General features: G+C 42.4%; 2 protein-coding genes and 1 non-coding gene across 7 annotated transcripts in view; 1 reads left to right on the top strand and 2 right to left on the bottom strand.

Annotated features, from left to right (window-relative positions):
• Positions 1 to 2,783, top strand: part of TNFRSF19 (TNF receptor superfamily member 19) — a 54,011-nt gene extending 51,228 nt beyond the window's left edge. For all 5 annotated transcript variants that reach the window (XM_025150569.3, XM_015278030.4, XM_040700158.2 and 2 more), the window contains one exon: positions 1,021 to 2,783. The gene's annotated coding sequence lies outside the window, so the exon portion shown is untranslated. The remainder of the gene's footprint in view (positions 1 to 1,020) is intronic.
• Positions 2,784 to 8,091: 5,308 nt separating this feature from the next.
• LOC112531616 lies at positions 8,092 to 8,194 on the bottom strand. The gene has a single exon (XR_003073512.2). It is a non-coding gene; the product is annotated as a U6 spliceosomal RNA (small nuclear RNA).
• Positions 8,195 to 18,620: 10,426 nt separating this feature from the next.
• MIPEP (mitochondrial intermediate peptidase) overlaps positions 18,621 to 22,056 on the bottom strand; it is a 68,280-nt gene continuing 64,844 nt past the window's right edge. Inside the window, exon 19 of the mRNA XM_417136.8 lies at positions 18,621 to 18,855. Within this exon, the coding sequence (XP_417136.3) occupies positions 18,761 to 18,855 (95 nt within the window). The 3' untranslated portion in view covers positions 18,621 to 18,760. The remainder of the gene's footprint in view (positions 18,856 to 22,056) is intronic.

Raw genomic sequence — 22,056 nt, 5'->3', positions numbered from 1 at the left:
ACCGCTAATATTAATACATTAATAATCCACCAAATTTAATTAAAAATATTTGCTACCTGTAATTATGAGAATTTCAGGTCATCTGCAGAAATAAAGGGCCTTCCTTTGATCCTCTTCCATTCAGTCTGCATGTCACTTTCATACTGTTCTTAAATCGAAAGTAGAAAGTAATTAGTATTTAACAAAAATATGCATATCCTGGAAACACTGAGTGCATAATTCCTTGTAAATTAAGCCTTAATTCCTTACGTGACATTTTCAAGAAGAGGAAAGGGAGATAAGCAGCACTGAGTCAAGGATTTGTTTGCTATTGACTTCAGTAGAATTTGTATATTGCTCTGAAAATCTACAGCAATCACTAAAAATATTGACCTTATCTAGACGACTCATAGGTTCATCAATGTATTATTACAACCTACAGTTTAGAAATAAATAGTTTTGTGTGTAACATTGGAAGATGCATAGTCGATGTCTGTCACTAACATCCCATGTGTCTTTAAGCAGTTGTCACAGTCCCATTTTGGAACACACATCATTAGGTGACAGCCCTTTTTTAGGAATATATAGGAAGGAACAGTGGCACGGCAATGGCTGCAAATCTTGATGCTGCTATTCCACAGTTTGCAGAGGCTACCGAAGGAACTTCAATTGAATTTTTAAGGGACTAAATATCCATTTTAACGTGATGAAAAGGTCAAAAGCTCTTTTGTGTCTTGCTGAAATATTCTGAGAGAAGGATGGTCTTTTTAGTGCAGGTGGATGGATTACAGTCTTGCATAGGGCCATACTTTGTTGTATTGCAAAACAAATGGTAACATGATAAAATAAGAAGGCAATAGCATATTATTTTTGTGCACTTATAAGTTTTTTAATAGTTATAATAATACAGGTTCAGTCTTCAGGTTTACATGACTTTTCACATATAGCAATGTTGTTTTTTTTTTATCATTTAGTCATGTATAAAAACACATAGAGATTTTTTTGAGTTTATGTAACCACTGTTCTTTCAATTTCATTTAGGAAAGCAAGGAATTTCTCTCAGCACTAAAATGTTATGTTCTCCTAATGCTCATCCGCTGATTGTCATCAAATACAGCCCAGTCTTCAGTGTCACTCAGTTTCAAAATCAGCTGGAAAATAATGGCATCATTTCATACATTCTAAGCAGTTGCATCTGAGCCGTAACAGCTGTAAAGTGAAACTTCAAGGAGCATCCTAGGAGAACCCTGAGAGTGGATTTATGAACATTTGTGTCTCCTATTAAAAATGAACCTTTTAGTCCCTAAGATTCTCGAGAAGTCCAATGGAGTGAGCATACATTGTATGTAAATATATCAAGAAATACAAATACGTTAATGTGTTTACATGGTTACCTTAAATATGGCTGCAGATGTGAGAAGGCCTGGGACAAGACTTTGCCAGTTACTCTGCTTGCAGATTTATGCATGCATTTGAAATTGTTTTCTGATTCCAGTTCTTAACTCAGTTTCCTGCTGTTGAAGGACTTAAAAATAAAACATTTCTATTTATGTGAGGATCATCTGTTGATAAACTGAAGCTGTTGTTATATACTACCTTGTAGTCAATAAGCGAGTCTGGGGAGTTAGAAAACTGTGGATTCCGCAGCCATTTTTCCCTAGCATAGTTTTAACTTCTGTGAGTAATCCCTGTAACCTCTACTGGCTCACTGCGTTCGACAGGCTCCAGCCTGCTAGTTGTGACCTCTAGCAGTCATTCTGTAGAAATTCCCGATGTGCCTTGACAAAAGCAAAGCAATCAGCAAAACAAATGCAATTTTGCATTAAATATTACTCATCTTTCTGCACGTGGTTTGTATGGCAATGGAAATGATGAGACAGTCATGTTCCATAACAGAAAGAGACTTCTTCTTTGAAGAACCCGGTGGAAGATTAACACTGTACAATGGTTAGGCTGAGTATAGGCAGCCAAAATCAATGAGATTATTAACGTGTGCAAAAACTGTTGATTAACAGTTCTCAAATTCAAGCCAAAGGGAAGAAACTACATAAGGGGTTTATCTTAATCAATAAGTACTCCTACTTGATCTCTTATGTAGAATAGTACTCAGTTATACAAGGAATATAATTACACAACTAAATACTGAAAAGTGTATATTCAGATAAGAATAGTTTTGAATAAATTCTTTGGATACTTTCACACATTTAAGTGTTGAAATATTATTTTTCACCCAGTGTGCATGAAGAGATGTGTGCTTCTTTGTAAATACTTATAAATAGAACAAAAAACCAATGTGCATTTCATTACACGGAAAGATCTTTTTAGAACATGTGGATTTTTCACTTCTCATTAATAGCAGTTCTTTAAAATGCTGTGTTCCAAACTTTTGCCAGCATCTGTCACAGTACGTATGTTTTCCCATTGCAATTTACACTTCGTATAATGTTTTTGTCCGGCAACTCCAGATAGAAGGACTCATCTTCACATGAGTGACAGATGGCTTCGGAGCAGAGTGGGAGGAAGAATGAAAAGAGTGCTTTTCAAATATGTGTATATTGTGTATATATTTCTTTCCTTAATTTAACCAAATTGGTCTTTTTTATATTGCCTGTGGCAAGCAATGTTGTACATGCCAATAGAAAACATACACTACCACCGCATTTTGACTGCCCACATATCACATCTAAGGACTTACAGTGCTGTTTTTAATGGTCTTTTAAAAATGTAAATTAAAACCTTGTATAAACTGCTTTGTAATACTTTTTTTGTTTTTTACTTGTGAATAAAACATTACTTGAATCGTTCTCAGTTTGTTCGTGTGTTTACTGTGCTTTTCAACATCTTTATCAGTGACACAGACAGTGGAATTGGGTGCATCCTCAGCAAGCCTGCTGCTGACACCAAGCTGTGGGGTGCACTTGATATAAAGAAAGAAGGGGAGCCATCCAGAGGGACCTGGACAGGCTTGAGAAGTGGGCCCATGAGAAGCTGATGAGGTTCAACAAGGCCAAGTGCAGGGAGTTGCACTTGGGAGGGGGCAATTCCAGATACAAGTATACACTGGGAGAAGAACTCACTGAGAGCAGCCCTGCGGAGAAGGTCTTGGGGTTCCTGGTGCATGAAAAGCTGGACATGAGCCAGCAGTGTTCTGGGCTGCATCTCTGGAGGCATTCATGGCCATTCTGGATGGGGCCCTGGGCAGCCTGATCTGCTGGGTGGCAGCTCTGCCCACGGCATTGGGTTGGAACCGAGTGGTTTTTAAGGTTCCTTCCAACCCGAACCATTCTGTGATTCTGCAATTCTATGACTTCAGATTAATAATAATATTCTAAACAAAGTCAGTGTTCAATTCCATTATTTTTAGCAGAGTTCCATATTAATTTAATTTTACTAAAATTACGGTACAGTGTGGTACATTTTTGCCTTGAGATGCCTGCTTTTCAGTGGTAGCATCATTCCATAGGCTTGGAGGACCATGCAAGAGCAGTAAATTAACATCAATGGCTTAAGACACAGTACTTCCAAATCAGCTCAAAAATTTACCTATTGAGAAAGAAAGGTAAAAAAGAAAGCTGGTGGGCACCAGAGATTGCCTCCTATGACACTGAAATTAAACCCAATGAAAAGAAAAGAAAACCAAGAACTCTGCACAGTAGAGTGCTAGACAAGATAGATAAAGAAGTGAGTAGCTGTATTTAAACGTTCAGTAGCTGTGTGTCAGCAAAGGACACAATCAGAGCATGTGTTTGTGATGCACTGCAGCAGCAAAAGGAAGCTTCAAACCTTGGCTGAAGAAAGAGGGAGTATTGATAGCCAAGGCTACTCAGCTGTGCTTGCTTAGGCCATTTTAGAAAACTGTCCAGGAGGTTTATATTTTGAGAAGATTTGGGAAAATGTTACGGAAATGGGATGGCATACAAGTGAGGTCTACACAAATTCAAACAAGGGAAGGGTGCTGAAGTTGACTGATGAATAGTGGGCTCAGAAGAATCGTATAATCACAGAATGGCCTGGGTTGAAAAGGACCACAATGACCGTCTAGTTTCAACCCCCCTGCTATGTGCAGGGTCGCCAACCAGCAGACCAGGCTGCCCAGAGCCACATCCAGCCTGGCCTTGAATGCCTCCAGGGATGGGGCATCCACAGCCTCCTTGGGCAACCTGTTCCAGTGCGTCACCACCCTCTGTGTGAAAAGAAAGAACCATGCATGTAATTTGCTACTTGATAGAAAGGAAATGTGCCTGAGTTCTTATAGTAAAGACATAAGAAGCAGTGAGTGTGGCTGAATCTAGACAATGATGGTAGGTAATACAAAGCCAGGTTGTTGTGGGAGAGAATTTCTAGCACTATTGGCTTTTATGGAAATGACTGAGAGAAATCAATACAGTTATCTCCCTCTGTCCTCAGAAGGGACTCATTTATTCTAGCAAACTTCATGTTAGTTCTTCTCTGTGTTTTTCTATTACATTTTCTGGTCTTCTACATCCTTAATTCAGAGCTTACCCAGCGAACAGCTCCTCAGAACAGTGAGGTTTCCTTATGTGACCGTACCCACGTACTGCGTTCCTGAGTGGTCTTCTGCTCATCTTCTGCTGTGGCTGTGAGGGAACGGCACAAGTCCTCATCCCCTGCTCAATATCCTTCCAGAGCAGGGAAAAGGGCTGTTAGGAAGCCTGCTGCGCTCCTTACAGCCTAACTTAGCTTTCAAATGAGGCTGTCTTACTCACTGACAGCTGTCTTTGTGGAAATACTCCTGGATATCTCCAGATCTCTGGGAGAAGAAAACGAACGTTTCCAAACTGGACATAAGGCACATACCTGAACAAGCATAATTCACATACAGAACAGTTAGCGGAGGGCGTGGTGAGCTCTGCAGCATGATTCATGCCACGTGTGGAGATTCATGTTCGCTACAGAAAAGTTAGGGGGTTTGATGTGGAAAGCTGAGGGTGAATGCATGCAACACTGAGCTGTGCTGAGAGCCACAGCTAAGCCGAGCAGTACAGGTGCTTCAGCTGCACACAGCATGTAGATCCCATACAAATGTTGACTGTAATATCTGAAAAACAGTAGTTTTTGTCTCACCTCTACCCCTTCGTACCACTAAAGGCAGCTCCAGGAGTCCCAGCGCTGCCAGGATCACACTGGCTTGGCCCTGCCAAGCACAGAAAATCAAAATTACAAACAAGAAAGAAGCAGGGATTGGAACAGGTGCTTATGGTCTTTTATTTGGAAACAAACCACAATTCAAAACAAATTACATGTGATCTTACGACTTTCATATACATTTGATTGTATCAGATGTAGCATTTATGTCATTAGCAAGACTGCAATTTTTTAATCCACCCTACCAAGGAAAAACCACCCGAAAATCCGTTTCCTGCTCACATTGCTCTCTAGGGCAGCGATGTTCCTGCCCTTTCTGCAAGGCAGACCAAGCCCTTAATCCCACAGAGCTCATCCTGGCACGAGCTGCAGTGCGCATGGCTTTGCCCTTTGTTGTGGGCTCTTTGAGGGCCTTCGGTCTGCATTCCTGTGAAGTCCCTCCAAGCAACAGCCTTCTTGAGCTTAATTAATCCTCCCACTGCCTTTGGTGATGGAGGCTTAGCTCGCTACCTGCAGCACATTCCATTTCAGACACTGCTGCTTTGTTGTGCCCTCAAAGCGAGGGTGCAGCATTCTTACAGCCCTGGAGCTGAGGCTGGGGACCGCGCAGCAAAGCCACACAATGCACACTTTGTGCTGGCAGCGTGCACTTCAATCCGTATTTAGGTTTGGCGTGAGCACTGGTCAAACCCACTTGCTCTTCATATTGCACGTGAGCCATTTTGATTCTGCCCGATCAGGCAGCGCTCTCAATAGGATGAGATAAGTGTGGGTGGGTTGGGGAGGGAGTCTGCCGCTCTGCACAGAGTGGTGAATGACGGATTAGTGGCCATGCTTTCTAAGAGCGCGTGGCCATGGGGGGCTGATGGAGGGCCGTGATCCTGGCAGGTGGCACAGCCTCAGTGACAGCATCTGGAAAGGAAGATTTGGAGATATTCAAGGTCAGGCTGGATGGGGCTCTGAGCACATGATGGAGCTGAGGTGTCCCTGTTCAGTGCAGGGAGTTGGACCAGATGGCCTTTAATGCTTCCTTCCAACTCAAATGGTCCCTTCCAACTCAAACACAAAAAGTTACAATTCAGGTGAGACTTCTATATTACACAAGTGTTTATTCTGCATACAGCAGAGGTTACAAAATAAAGTGAAAACTGACAAAAAAAAAAAAAGAAATCCTTTATTTCAGTTCTTAAAAATGTGCTTCAGTGCACCAATCCATATGTCCCAGATATCCCAAAGGTTAACATAAGAAACTTAAAAAAAAAGAAATAGCTATAAACAACGTAGAACTTCTAGGATGTACAGCCAGGACTCCATGGATCCCTCCCAGAGTTTCCAGAGCTGCGATTTCTTGCTCTTTAGTAGGAACAGACTGGAACATTCACCAAGCAAATGCAATTTCTCCACCAGGGTTGGTGGCATCTGAAGACCTGGGCCGGACCCTGCTGTGACAAAGAAGGGCAGATGAACATCAGTCCACCTCCCCATCATGACGGTAAACGCAGGAACATGGTACAGCTGCACAGACCAAGCAGGCCAGCAGCCACGCCTGCACGCACACAAAGGTCCCTAGTTGTTATTTTCACTACACTCCTGCTGACAATTATATTTGAGAAGCCAAAGTAAAGACTGATTCCACAACCACTTTTCCTCTAACTTCATGCACTTAAACTATGCACCTGGCAAACTGAAGGAGATATTAAATATTTAGAATCATAGCATATACTGAACCATCTTAGTTCACGCATTGCAAATCGGCTTTCTTGTACACTTTTGTTGATTCTTACAACATACAGTAGCAGAGTTCAACCCAAGGAAATTCATGCATCAGTTGAACAAATTGGTTCACTTTGTTTTAGGAGAAAAAGGAAGTTGTTCCCCAAACTGATGCCACTTCACATCGGTACAGCCAACAGCAATGGTACACCTTTGTCATGGGTAACTCACAGCTTCAGCTTCATTACACTCTTACTAAGTCTGTTCAACACCTAAAGTCAAGGGTACACCACATCTGTGCAAGGGGAGACCAGTTTTCTGACTGGGATGCTAAAATAGGCCCATAATGTTCCACCAAATACCACCTGAAGTGCAAACAGTTTGCCAGAATTCATCACCTTTTTTGAAATTTTGAGAAAATAAATTGAAAAAAAAAACTTACTTGAAAAAGCATTTGCATGACGACAAAATGCTTTGGAGTCCCACATAAGAGTACATTCTCCATACGAGTTTGTGCAGCTGTCCTCCCTGTTAAAGTCTCAAAAACTTGAAACTTGCAATATCGATTTAAGTTCTGTCTCTATCTATGTATTTGGAGGGTTTGTTATTTAAAAAGAAATAATCCACTCACGTGGGCAAGAACTGCCCCAAAGTTATTTTCATGGACTGATTTTTAACTAACAGGACAGATGGACTCAGACAGAAGAAATTACATCCTTCAGATGGAAAAATACCACTTCTTCTCTTGATGTGTTAAAAAGCATCAAGTCTGTGTGTACAACTTGGTCGTGCTATTTCAACAGGCTATGGGACCCACAAGGAAGAGCTCAGGAATGCCATAAATTACATATCCTGTGGCTTTCATCAACAAATAGATAGTGTTTGAGTTTACTCAAGGCCCTGCAAAGTGCTGGGATAGAGATTCCTGAAAGTATCTGTCTGCCAGATGATGCTTCCTCACACAGTTAGAACCAGACAATTTCTTGTCCTAGAAAAGCAGCCTTCTGATTTCCTTTCTGTTGCAGCCTGCTACATCTGATTCACCCTGTAGGTCTCCCAGCTGTGCAGAGATCAGCCATAAATACGCTTGGAAGCCTAAATACAGAATCATAGAATGGTTTGGCTTGGAAGGGACCTTAGAGATCATCTAATTCCAAACCCCTGCCATGGGCTGGATGCCACCCACCAGCTCAGGCTGCCCACGGCCCCATCCAGCCTGGCCTTGAGCACCTCCAGGGATGGGGCATGGGGCACTCACAGCTCTCTGGGCAGCTGTGCCACTGCCTCATAACCTTCAAGTTGCTAAAAATTCCATTAAAAAAATTCACCCTTGCACAGGGGTCATCCTAATCTTCTCTGAATCGTTCCAACTGCAATACCACATCTTCTGCAGAAGTGAGGCCCCACGCCCAGCACCGGGTGCAGTTTGGGTGCCACAATGTAAGAGGGAAATAAAGCTATTAAAGAGCATCCAAAGGAGGGCTACAATGATGTGAGGGGTCTGTAGGGCAAGGTGTATGAGGAGAGGCTGAGGCCCCTGGTGTGCTCGGCCCAGAGCAGGGCAGGCTGAGGGGAGGCCTGATGGCGGCTGCAGCTCCTCACAGGGAGCGGAGGGGCAGCGCTGAGCTCTGCTCTGTGTGACAGCGACAGGGCCCGAGGGAACGGCATGGAGCTGTCAGGGGAGGGGCGGCTGGGGGTGAGGGAGTTGCCCTTTTTGTAGCTTCTGGTGGGCTTTGGCTGCCTCGGGATGTCTGCAGATGTCGGATGTTAGCAAAGAATTAGGATTCTTTTCAGGGAAAAGAAAAAAAAAAAAAGAAAAGAAAATCGGATTGCTCGTTTTTAGAAAAATAGTTCTTAAAATCTAATTGTAAGAAAGTCGCGTTTTAACAAAGTACAAAGACTTTTCTATTACAGTACATTTTGCATTACCCAGATGGAAATAATTCCACTGAACCCCACCCATCCTCACAGGTTTTGGCTGCAAATGCTTCTACGCACTTATGAGCACCGTGCAATAGCAGCCACTGAAGTGAAATTCTAACACACATCATCCCCCGTGCTTTCATAAAAATGGAGCTGCATCTCGCTCCATCAAGCATAGACAGTAATGCAAATCGAATAGCAGTCAGAGAATAACATCTGCAATACCCTCTCAGTCAAACATCCATGTTAGATCCTCACCATTAAAATCCAAACATTTCCCAGAGTGGGAAAATGGGACTCCCTGAAGTCTCATAATGACACCCAACACACCAACCTTCAGTGCTCTGGAGCACCCCTGGTATTTCTGAAAGTCAGATTGCAGGTGAAAATTCCTTTAATATTCTGCATATTGTTTGTTTAACACTTTTAATGGTGCTAACAGCACCAGAGCAGTACTAACAAAAAGAGAGAGGTTACAGACAGATGCACACCCGCCCTGACAGACTCATCTATCTTTGTGTCAGCATTTGCACAACTAGCAAGGCATAGCAGGATGCATTGGTGCAGGATGCACCAGTTTATGGTGTGGGCAGAAAAAAAAGCAAATATAAGTCAGGGGAATGACTTGCCATGGGTGTCAGGTTTTGCCTCAAGCTTTGCCAACAGGGCTAGGCAGCAATGTTGACCTCATAACTCCTGCTGGGTGCTGCCATTGGTCACCCAATTGGTCACCAGCTTGCAAAGACCTATGTGCTTCCCATAGCTGTGTACCAAAAGGGCAGACAGAAACACACTGGCCAAACAGACACCATTTACACTGGGGGTGACAGCGCTGGTTACTTTCCAGGTGGGGTTTCTCTTTAGGGTAAGTCAGCCTGAACATATAAGCATAGAATTGTTAAGGTTGGAAAAGGCCTCTCCAATTGCCTAGTCCAGCTGTCCACCTACACCAGTATTGCCCACTCAACTTTGTCCCTAAGTACCACACCTATATGTTTCTTGGACGTCCCCGGGGACAGTGACTCCCCCACTTCCCTGGGCAGTCTGTTCCATTGCCCAACCACTCTTTTGGAGAAGTTTTTCCTAATGATGAAATTTATCTGGGGAATTTCCTCTGAGCTGAGTATTCTTGGGCAGGGAGGACTCAAATCCTTTTCTGAGTGGATTCAGAAAGAAAAAAAAACAAAGAAAATATATTCAAAGGTAAACTAAAGGATTAACAAAATCAGGTTTCGGGTCAGTGAAAGTGGAGGCAGCAACAGATTAAAAGGGAGGGCCCTAGCGCTAGCTCAGGGGATTTGGCACGAGGAGGACTTTTCTCCGACAGACAGGCAGGAAAGCAAAGCTTCTCACCCACTCAATCATTTGCCCAGCATTTAGAGAGAGATGAAATAAAATTCTGGGATGTCAGCCAAACCACCAGCTCCACCTATGTATATCTCCCACTTCCATGTGCACAATGCTGTCGCCGTTTCAGGTCTCAATAAAGCAGCTGTTTGTGTAGGTCTCACCTCTAACAGCTCCCAGGAAAAGCCAGTGTCATACTAATGTTGGCCCTTGAAAACTTCATCAGAGCACCAGGACTAATGAAATGTAAATGTGTGGTCTATTGGTTGGCTGAGAGCATGGATGGACCTCCTTCTGTGGAGAGCTGTAGCACCAAAAGGTCATCACTCCCCCCCAGGTCCTCTGGCAGAGAGGAGCTCACAGCGTGAAGGAATACCTCCATCTCCTCTCTCCAAAGATCCATCAGCATCTTTTTGACTTTTAGCTCTTTGAAAGAATGGATTCGAAAAATTATTGGAGAAAACAGAGGTAAAGCATGGCTGTGTGTCCCATTTCTGCTGCAAACCAGCCTAAAAACCTAGGGGAGCAATGAAAAAGTAAGAGGAGTGCTCAAAGGTCCTGTTTATTTAAACGAGTCCTGCCTTTCTGAACTGGTTACACAGAAACGACCTGTTATCTAGGATGTGGTGGCTGGAATTCGAAATGCTTTCAGTTGGCATAAAGGGTCCCGATAAAGAGAGAAAGAGCTCTGATAAGACTTGAGCTTTTACAGACTTTCAGGGTGGTTGGGGTTGGAAGGGACTTCTGGAGGTCACCTGGTCCAACCCCCTCCTGCAGGACGCCCAGAGCTGGGCGCCCAGGAACGTGTCCAGAAGGGCCAGTGTGTTGGTTGATGATAGGCAGAAAAAACTGAATTTTCTTTTCTTTTTCTTTCTTTTTTTTTTTTTTTTTCCAAAACTACAGAATCACAGAATTGCAGGAGTTGGAAGGGACCTCAAGAGATCATTGAGCCCAACCCCCTGCTAAAGCAGCTTCCCTACAGTAGGTCGCACAGGTAGGTGTCCAGATGGGTCTTCAATACCTCCATAGAAGGAGACTGCACAACCTCTCTGGGCAGCCTGTTCCAGTGCTCCGTCATCCTCACCGTAAAGAAGTTCTGCCTGTTAGTAAGGAACTTCTTATGCTCATGTTTTAGGCCACTGTTCCTTGTCCCTTTGCTACACACCACTGAGAAGAGCCTGGCTTCATCTATTTGCCTCCCACCTCCTTTCAGATATTTTTAAACATCAAACAGATCTCCCCTCAGTCTTCTTTTGCCCAGGTTGAACAGACCCAGGTTACTCAGCCTTCCCTCACATGGGAGATGAAGCAGATAAAGCTGGGGGTGAGAGGCAGGATGAGAAACAAATGTGAAGCAGAGGAAGAAAAGAACTGGAATAAACCCAATGAAACACAGCCTGCAGATCAGCTAGACTGGTACTCCTGACTGACCCAGGGAGAGACTTGGAAGACGGAAAGGCTTCCTGATGGAGCGAGGAACTGTCAAGAGGTTGAACGCTAAGTTAGCTATTTCCCTGTATCAAGCCAGCCAACATCCTTTTTACACATACATTTGAGACAGCCAGAAACCAAATACAGAAAAAGAATTAAGCAGATTATGTTGGAAAACAGATTACAAACCAAACAAACTACTAAAACCACCTTGTCTTGGGAATTTGGCTTAAAAACCTGATTGAATCAAAGATAACTAATTTGATTAAGTAGAACAAGTTATCTTAATCCCTATTTAGGGAAAACACCGCCAGCAAGCCAGCGCTGTGCGGAGCAGACGACCCGCGGTGTTAGCTGGGTTCAGCAGAGCCGTACAGCAGACATGCAGTTCCTCCCTGCTCCAGGGACATGCTCAGCAGGCTGGCGGCAGGCCAGGGCGAGGCAAAAATTAAACTCACTTATTCTTCAAGTTATGGGAAAATAAGAAGGATGGCGAGGAAACAGGTCTGATCGGAAAGCCTCTGCGGTTAAAGCCATCTCTTAACATGGGAGGCTTTTTTATGTTCTGCTTATTTGCTTTCCTGTCTCTGACAACTGAGCTGGGTTACAGATCCCAGAAGTACTGCCTCTGTCTCGAAGCGTGCAATTACATCTCACATTCTTATGAAATTTGAAAGGTGACATGCTATCCCTTTTTCAACCCCATGGCGACAGTGCGCTCTATTTGTGCAGCTGTTAAGAGGCAGCGAACTGTGACTTAAACTCTCACTTGTAAAGAATGGGATTTACCACGGCTGGTATGAATCATTTTGATAACATGTATAATTAATTTTATAGATGTTTTAGAGTGTTATAAGAGTTGCCGTATCACTTGTATCCGCTAGGGCTCTCTTATAAAATGACTTTGCTGCGACTGTATTCTTCTGGATGTGGAGAGAGGCATTTTAAGACATTCAAGTCACTTTTGCTGTCTTTCTTACTTCTAAACTCCATGGGAAGAAATGAGATCACTTCTCATTTCCTCCCATATGCTCAATGAGATGCCTCTGTGCGTCTCATCGCTGCCCCGAGCCCATCCTGCAGCTCAGCTCCTGGGAGCTCAGTGCTTTCAAAGAGCATCAGGAGAGAATGCTCAACAGCCATAAGTAGTGCAGGTCTTTAACTTCATTGGAACAGTGGAAATGTATTGTGGACGAACACTTGGCTTCATGATAAGAAAGGCAAGGTGAGTTAGTTGGATTCCACCTTCACGTTTGGGTACCATTGTGTAGTGGGGGCTGTCACTGCCCATGGCACAGGCTGGAACTGGATGGCCTTTAAAGTTCCTTTCAACTCAAACCACTCTGTGAGTCTGTGATTCAGTAGATACAAGGGTACATAGGAGCATGTACTGTCAATGTGCCTGCCCAACCCTCACGTTATGCGTTGCTGCAGACATCTGCCAAACACGGGCCAACAATCAAATGCCAACTCAATAAACTCCTACTGTTCATCAGATGCAGCTGCCCACACCTCGCTGTCAGCCGCTGTCCCATGGTACGCAACATCAAGTGGCTGTGACCGACTTGGCAGTGCTCTGCCTTCTCAGCAGGTGACTTTCAGGACATTTCCTCCAAGGCCCCGCTCTCACAGTGTTGCCTCCCACCAAGAGATTCACTTCAGGCTGCGTGGACACGTGCCGGCTACAGGCAGGGTGGGAGGAATGTTCCACCCTTCATTTTGCCTTCCCTCTGACGCTGTTACAACCGCCAGGACCTGGCCATGGCCCCAGCACCTCCTTGCCTGCTCATCTTCCCACCTGCTGGGTGTAAGAGCAGAGAAGTGGGGCATTCAGTGGTGGCTGAGGAGTAAAGGAAGGAGTCAAAGGGACAGCTGCCAAAAGCCACTTCCTAAAACCTAAGATGTCCTGAAGATTAATTAAAAACACCTTCTGTAACCATTTCACAGAGCTAAATGTTACTCTTTATTAATGTATAAACTCAGTCTCATGTGACAGCCAGGAAAAAATGAATGAAAAATGGAACCTTCAAAATAAGAGTAAGTTTGGTGCTTCCAGGTGCTTTGAATTTAAAGGAGGATGCCTGAAATTTGTTTTCTGGCAGTCTGTATTCCGGAGTGAGAAAAGCCACGTGCAGGGTGGTCCATCCTCTCAGTCACAAAGGATGCCAGATGGCAAATTCCAGCCATCTGCAAGGTGCCCCGTAGGCTACAGGCTTACAGGCAACTGCATGGCAGCAGATATCCCACCAACATTCCCCTGTCTTTGAAACTATAGACCAGCAAAGCACCAACCAGATCTTTACCAGCACTTTGCTTCTGGTTTAAGCTTTTTGTTTTTAACAGATTTTTTGGATCCTTCCTGCGAATGACAAGCTGCAGTGATTTCCTACAAATGCACTGCTCCAGAGCTGCTCTTCAGGAGTCGTCTGGGGAAGAGCAGCCGCAGAAATGTGAAAGGCAAACAAATCTCAGCCGGGGCAGATCAGAGGGGCCGCTGTTGTCCTGCCGGGCTGATTTATACGGCCTTATCTTTTATCTGCTCCGCTCCCCCCCCCCAAGCACACCAGCAGTGCTCCCACGGTGCTTCTCACTGGGAAACCCGTGAGTTCACTTTCTGCACTTGTTCATTTTAGGCTCTCAAGTTGTCTTCTCATTTTAATGTAATATTCCTCTTTTGGCATACAGCGAATATGCCAGGCTAAAGCACTCACTTGAACATGTTCCCAACACCATGTAAATAAATCCCTGGCTCTGGGAAAAGAAAATCTCCACTACTTTGCCCAGAAGCACTCTGAAATGCCATATGCACAGAGCCTCCCACTTAACAAGCAGCGAGGAAGCACTTTGGCTCCCACTGCTTTTTCAACTCTTATCAACCCTTTCATAGCCACGAAGCTGTGAGCAGGATGGCAACCCTGAGAGCAGTCCTTCCAAAAACACTGCATCTGTAGCCCCCAGGACCAGGAAAGATGACTGTCCACATGTGGAACTGAGGCTGTGGGGCTTCTGTGAATGAACCCAACCTCTGGCATGGTTCTGAGGAAAACTGCCCAGTTTGGATGGACACGTCTCATGCTGATCAAAGAGCAGAGTCCTTTGCATGTATTGCAGTGCTCATTTGTCCCTGCTGTCAAAAAAGAAAACTTGGGAGTAAATGTGTTTAATCTCAACTATCAGCTGCTTAGACTCTTATTCACAGGGCCAATGTTCAACCTTTCAAACTCTGTAACACAATTACGGTGTTTTAACCATCTGGCAATCTGTAATGCATCCTTTCTGAGCCATCAACACTACTGTTATGGTGATACACACTCTTCACTCACACCTCACTATCATCCCTGGTACTGAGCTCCCTTACATTCGATGACATTCGTTTTTAATTTTGCACACTGATTTATATTTGACCCACTGGACAAGGTGGTACTCCACATCTGAGAATCGGTATTTTATCAACATCAAATGTTGATTTTATGTTTGAAGCTCGAGTTATTCCACCTGGCTTTTCATTGCACACAAAGCAGAAATCTTCCTGAACACCTTTTTGTTGGCGACAGCGCTGTAACTGCCGTGTTAGACTTTGTGAGTGCACTTGGAAGAAACACACCCCACTGCAGTCTCCCTGCTTCTAACCCAGAGGTTGTTTTGCTTCTGTATCAACCATTTTTCATGCCCGGTTACTGACCTACGTTCAACATTTCCTTGCTCCGTTTCCATTCCCTTCCCTGCCCTTCTTTACTCAGCTGCCATTCCAGTTGCATTTACTCTACCAGAAAGCAATTATTAAGCGTTATTTCAGTCTACCGTAGGTGAATCAGAAAAACAATCACATCAAACATGAAAAAAAAAAAGCACAGCTGACACCTCAGACTATCAAATGTAATCCATGTGTGCTTTTTCCGGTATGTCTTAATTGCATGTTATTATCTCCGAATTGCATAAGGCTATAATTTCCTCCAAAGAAAGATGTTCACTACTTATTTTCTGTAGCAGCTGAAATCCAAAACACGGAACGCTTTCAGATTAAAAGCATGACACGGAGTTACACGGAGTGGCTCTAAAGCCACTTTTAGGCAGCCAGCTCAGCAGCCCCAGTGGGAACGTGAGGAATGCTGGAAAAGGATCGCAGTGGTTTTTACATTTAAGAAGAGTTACGCTGCTGGTCACAAGAGAGATCTCACATTACTGAAAGTACACATATTTGCTGAAAAATAAAAGTCTCTCCAAAGGAAAAAAGAAGAAGGGAAAAAGCATCAGACATTTGAACAGCTGGAAGCATTTTCAGAAACTACAAAACAGGAGAAAAAAAAATCATTTAGAATAATATTTCCCTTTCTGTAGTAAGCATCGTAGTGGTGATATAATAGGTTCTCCAGAGGCTGAACGATGTCTACTGTTCAATCCTCAAAGGTTATTTCCTAAAACACAAATCAGTGGCGTCCACACCATTGCTTCACAAAAAACCCCTGGAACTGTCATTCGGAGTTACATTTCTTTTTCCACCAGCTCGTGTCTTTGCCAAACGTCCCCAAAGCCCACGACTATGAAGCTGTGACAACAAGCTGAAGTCCACTTCACTCTGGAAAAAGACAAAGATTTCTTCATTTCTTTTTCTGTATGGGATTCCATTATGAGGAAGATGTTTGCTGCCACTGACAAGAGCCTGCAAGGACTGCTGTTTACAGGAGGATCTCATGAGACAGCAAGTGAAGGCAGCAATAGAGGCCACAGGCATAAAGCAACGACTACTCCGTACATTTTGATAAAGTATGTAAATTCCAGAACCAACATCCATTTCTATCAAATTAAAACCTACGGGCCATCTCTTAATTTAAAATGCTCTTACCCCACCAATAGTGATGCTCTGTTTTCTTTACAGTAATGCTCCAAGGTTCATGTTAGCATTAGGATTTCCTTTTCCTAAGTTCTTTTTGTCTCAGTGAATCTTTTAACACATGCCAACTCCAGATAAACATTATTGGCTGTTTGCTTAGTACAAAAAATATGCAGCTAACACAAAACTGCCTTGGTGACACCCTTTAGTTCCCACACTTCCACTGAATACAAGAAGCCATTACGCTTACACTCACGAGTTATTGTTTCCTTTTGAGAACTACCATCTCCACAACATGCTTTCATTCACGTCTAAAATTAAATGTATTTATTTACAGGGAAATACCCACCTCATTTGTTACACTCTTTCCTCTTAGGAACCAAGAGCAGCTGCAGAATGCAGTCAGGCAGACACGATACGGAGGCTCAGTTGTGGCACACCTGAAAGCAGGTCTGCTTGCCTTCAGCCAAAACATACCTAAAAATGTCCAAAATCAGATCTAATAGAACAGCAGTGCCAATCACAAAAGATAAATTCCCCATGTGTAAAAACAGACAAAGTGAAAAGATGGGAAGAGACTGTAAGTTATCAAAAAATATCTGACAGCACAAATCGTGTTAAAAAATGGGCCCCATGGCCTGATCAATTCTCATCCTTACTGATCTCTTCCCAAACATACATTTCTCTTCCTGTTAAGTGTCTATTTTTACTTGCTTCTCCTCCAGCTATTTGCTCTCATCTCTCAGCGTTGTTTCCCTTGCTCCCAGCGTACGAACACATATGAAACCTTTCGCAATGACATACACAGGACCTCAAAAAGACAGGGCTATTTCAAAAGAGGAAAACTTACCACATTCTTTCAAATAGGCACTGGAATATCATTTCAGAATTTACTTCAGGAAGAAACCCCTCACTTATAATGTGTCCTTTATTGTTTGCTATATAATATACAACTTAAGCTACTCCACCTATCTGGAGCTAACTATACTGAAACAACATCTCCTCTCAAATGAGTTTTTTGCACCCGAACCCACCCTTCTATACTTGAAACAGCTTCCTGTCATCCCCTTACTATGAAAGGCAAACTCCATGTGAACAATCATGCAGGGAACAGATTCAGGTCATATCTAAGCAGCACGCTTTTTGCCACATATCTCCACAGTAATCGTTCTCTGCAATGGCATCATCAAAATGCTTGCAAATCCATGTTCACCATGCACTTCACGAGTAAAGAATCTTCTCCTAACAAACATCTAACCTAAACCTCCCCTCTGTGTAAAAAGTGTGTGTCTCTCTCATTTACAAGCTCCCTTGAAGTACTGAAGGCTGCAATGAGGTCTCCCCAGAGCCCTCTCTTCTCCCATATGAACAAGCCCAGCTCTTTCTTCATAAGATGTGCTCCAGTCCTCTAAATGGGAGAGAACTCAGACAACAGCGGCTCTATTCTTGACCCAGGAAAACTGAAGTTCAGTGGCAGATCTGCAAAAGTTAAGCCTATGAATAATAATAAATAATTAAAAAAAAATCAGTTGGGTTTTTAAAAAACTATGACTTCAATAGCAACACCAGTTCTATTAGACCTTGCTAATTATGTTCCTCCTCACATTTTGTGCACCTGATATGATGAATGGTCCATTCTTCCAAACTTGAAGATCTGTTCAACAGCTTTATAAAACAAAATATACTATTTTTACTTGCAAATATGGCCACACATATACTGACTGGATCATCATAGCATGACTACTTTGCATGTCATCTTCCACTGTGAAGCACTTATAAGCTTCCTCTTTTACTTCTCTGCTGCTCTTTCTCATGTTGCACGGTATTTCTTTCCTTCTCATCCTAACATTTTCCTTCACACACCCATTTAACCACAGCTTTTCCTCTTCCATCTTTTTGTTCCTTCTCTTAGATACTTCCTAGTTTTCAATTGCGATTTTCAACTTCCTTTCCAGTTTCTCTTCTCCACTGCAAACACAATTTGCTTTTCCCCAGTTCAGAAGCACCACAAGGAATAAACAATATTAAAGAATATCCATGACCATGTAAGAAGGACCCATGAAAACAGTTCTGGGTCATGACATTTCATGGTTATGTGCTAACACAAAACCAATGCTCGTAACGAAAGATGCCACTCCACCAACCCTGAGGATGAGTTCAGTTCCCTCTTAACCATCTGTTGCTACAAGACCAGATTTTCTTACAGTATGTACTAGAGTATTGTCTCAAATTCTGTGCTTAAGCTCCTGTGGAATGGAAAGCCATCATCTTCATAAACAGAATCACCTCATCCAATAAAATGTTTTATTACTGTTCCGCCAACGTGAATATTCAAACACATACAAGTGTTTACCAAGAAGCAAAACCAGTCACAACAACACTGTAACCACAATTATAAAGACATAAAGAATTCAGTTCTGCTCAATACTTTCATGAGTCCGTGATAAAGGTTTCGAAGTCCTGGTCTAAGTCTGAAACAAGGGCATCCACAAAATCTTCAACTGAAGGCGATTTCTGAAGCATACCTGTAAGACCAAGACAACAGACTCTCAGCATTATCACTCGCTATCACTTCAAAAGCTTTGCCAGTAATCAAGTTATTAAAATCAGCTAGCTTTTATTGTCACCATATGACAGAAAGAGCTATCTTTTTTTTTTTTTTTTTTTTTGGTCAAGAAACAAATGCAATTATAATGCACAGGGAGTAGTAGATCGTATCAAGCAGCCTGGTACATGTTATCACAGAACTGACAGGTTTCAAGATTGTGAACATTTTTTTATCGCTATGATCTTCCTTAGGCTGTGAATTATATATCCTGTAAAGGAATGCAACCAAAACACAAGCTAGAAGCACTCACTTCCAAATGACTGGAAGAAATCAGTGATCGGGAAGGATCTAAATCCTTATCTGCTGAGTCTCCAGATTGACACAGCCAGAGAAAAACAACCTATTTTTTCAGTGTTACACGCCTTAAAACATTTAATTTAGTATTTGAAGCACAAACATCTCAGAAATATTACACAAGGCATGAAACATATCCAAGCATGTATTTTCAACGTGCTCCGGTTTTAGTTTTGGTCGTTTGGTGTTTTTTTTTTTTACAGTAGATGGATTTACCTTTTATCAGGAATATCATTAGTGGGTACGCTACTTGTATCGCATCGCTACAGAACAAGAGACAGGGAGCTCAGCCCAAGAGACAATCACACTCAAGTATTCTGTCACGTAGTTCTATGAGCAGAACAACTCAAAATCTCACACCTTCCTCCCCAGAATCCCAGTTTTCAGAAAGCATGAGAATCTCGTGTAAATTGTTTTCAGATGTTTCTTCATAAAAATACTAAATTAGTGCTGGATCTTTTCACTGCTCTTAATATTTTTGAAATTATATATGAAAATTTACTGCATTACCGTAGCAGGAAAGAAAAACAGTATGGCTGCCAAATAATGTAAAATTTAATCTTCGTACTACTTTGAAGTGTTCTGCTCTTTCTGACAACTGCCAACGTAAATATAACCTTGTTCTACCCTTTCTGATCAGCGTACCTACTGTACATAATTTTATACTCTTTTCACATCCTCAACAATATTTGCTTTCAGTGGAAATTATAATTGCCTACTGCTAAAAGACCGGAATCTTTTACTAAAGCACAATTATTCAAAACCCACCAGGAAACAGACCGGCGAGACGTAATTTTGAGTGAGCAACCAAAAGAAAGAGTTTTCTTGCTGAGACCTCACAGAATCCCATTTCAATCTGATTTAAACATGTTGCATGTGTCAACACAAGCCGCCGTGGCCCAGGAGATAATAGTGAGCACCCAAAGGAAAACAAATCTCATACTACGCATAGGTTGACTGAAATGCTGTTACACGAAGTTTGCATCGAGACATTTTCAAAATGAAAGAGCACAGAATTAATACCTCTAAGTTCATGGTAAACTTGTAATCTAATGTTAGTAAAACTGCTGTGGGATTTCTTCCAGTTCACAATGGAAACAGAAACAGATGTGTTCCAACAGCAGCTATGAAGCCACGGTCCCCTGAGAGCCCGCTGCAGACTGACTCCCAGGTTGCTGATGGGGGTGGCTGGGAGAGATGCGTATTTCCTCTGCAACAGCCTTAGAAAAATTCCCTCAGACAAACAGTTTAAACCCTCAGTATTTTCCTGCAGTTTGCTCAGAAGTGAAGAAAACGCCTTAAGGAGGCGACTCAGATGGCAGTCCGCTGGAAGATAACATTGTCGTGCATGACTAGAGGAGCTTCATCTCTCAGCAAGATGGAGTGGTCCGGTTCCAACACTGTAAATCATTTCACTTTTTTTTTTTTTTTTGCCTCATTTTACCTCAGGTATTTACAAATTGGCTCTATTTCTAGAGAGTGAACAGTAAGAAGAACTTCAGAAAGGAAACCCTGATGGTTATATAAAACATAAAAATGTGAAGTTAGGTGAAATGATTTCTTTCCTGGAGGTATTTGAGAGACCTGTGGACAAGGCGCTAAGGGACACGGTTTCAACACGGTTTGGACTTGGTGATCTTTTTCTTGATTCTGTGAACCCTCCAATTTTTAAGATGCTCTATAAGGGAGCCACTTTTTCTATATCCTGTATGTTATATGCTATCAGGTATCAGCAGGGCGGGATGACTGTAGTACTGCCTAGACCGCATTTTTCCTTAAAGTATAAAACCAGCCATAATGGATATAATAACCTTCACCTCTGCAAGCTCCAAATAAAAAACCTTCAACTACTGAGTTTATAAAAACCAGCCTGGCTGAATGATATTTAGCTAATTCTTTTGACATTCTAAACTTCTTTTGCTGCTGACCATTCTTAAAACACTAATTATTGGTATGTCACAGAAGAAGAAAGGCAAACAGTACAACACTCAGTTATGAGGTTTGGGAAGAGACCGATGCTGTTATTATCTTTAAGTAGATTTAATGTCTCTCTTGTAGAAGAACAGTGAATCATAAAAAACCATTCCATCCTTGGGTGTTACGAAATGCATAAAAGAAACAGAATTAACTACAACACTCTCAGATGTATTTTAGTGCAGCTGAATACAGTCTTAACAGATCTCTCTCAAAACTTTGTACAAACTATATTTGTTTAGTCTTCACATGGTTTATATCAAATACATAGCAGAATTCAGTTTTTTTCTGGCAACAGTGATGTCAAATGACCTCCTAGTCCATGCTTCCAACTGTTGGTAATGCAAACAGATTTCAGATTTCATGCATTAGCAGTGCTGTTTTCCCATCACTGACATCAAAAGCAAACACTAGAAGAATTTGCTTTAGAAGGAGAAGGACAAATTGTAACTGAGGTCATCACTGAAGAACTTCTGTAGTAAAACAAGCATGCCCTTATGAAATAAATAACTATAGATTTTAGAGTAGACAACTCCGAAAGAAACAGATACTGATGCTATTTCCATGTTATAACCTCTTACACTACCCAGCTGTGCTATGAGTGGTCATGTCTTCCTTTAAACCCCGTTAAAATGTATCAAAGTAGGAACAGCACGTACTCAGCCCTCCAGTCTAATGATTTAGTAAGATGTCCATAAGGTCTGATGGCTGCAGTTTTAAAATCTAGGAGTGTGTTTTATACATTCAGACCAACTCCTATTTCAGCTCAGTCTCTCCCAAGCCTAAGGCAACTGCACAGCTTATCTTCCTTGCTTTGAAGTTGTCTTTCACATTACACCACTGTGGTTAA

The sequence above is a fragment of the Gallus gallus genome, chromosome 1 (assembly GCF_016699485.2).
Source record: "Gallus gallus isolate bGalGal1 chromosome 1, bGalGal1.mat.broiler.GRCg7b, whole genome shotgun sequence".
NCBI classification, from domain to species: domain Eukaryota; kingdom Metazoa; phylum Chordata; class Aves; order Galliformes; family Phasianidae; genus Gallus; species Gallus gallus.
This window is presented reverse-complemented; position numbering and strand designations above follow the sequence as displayed.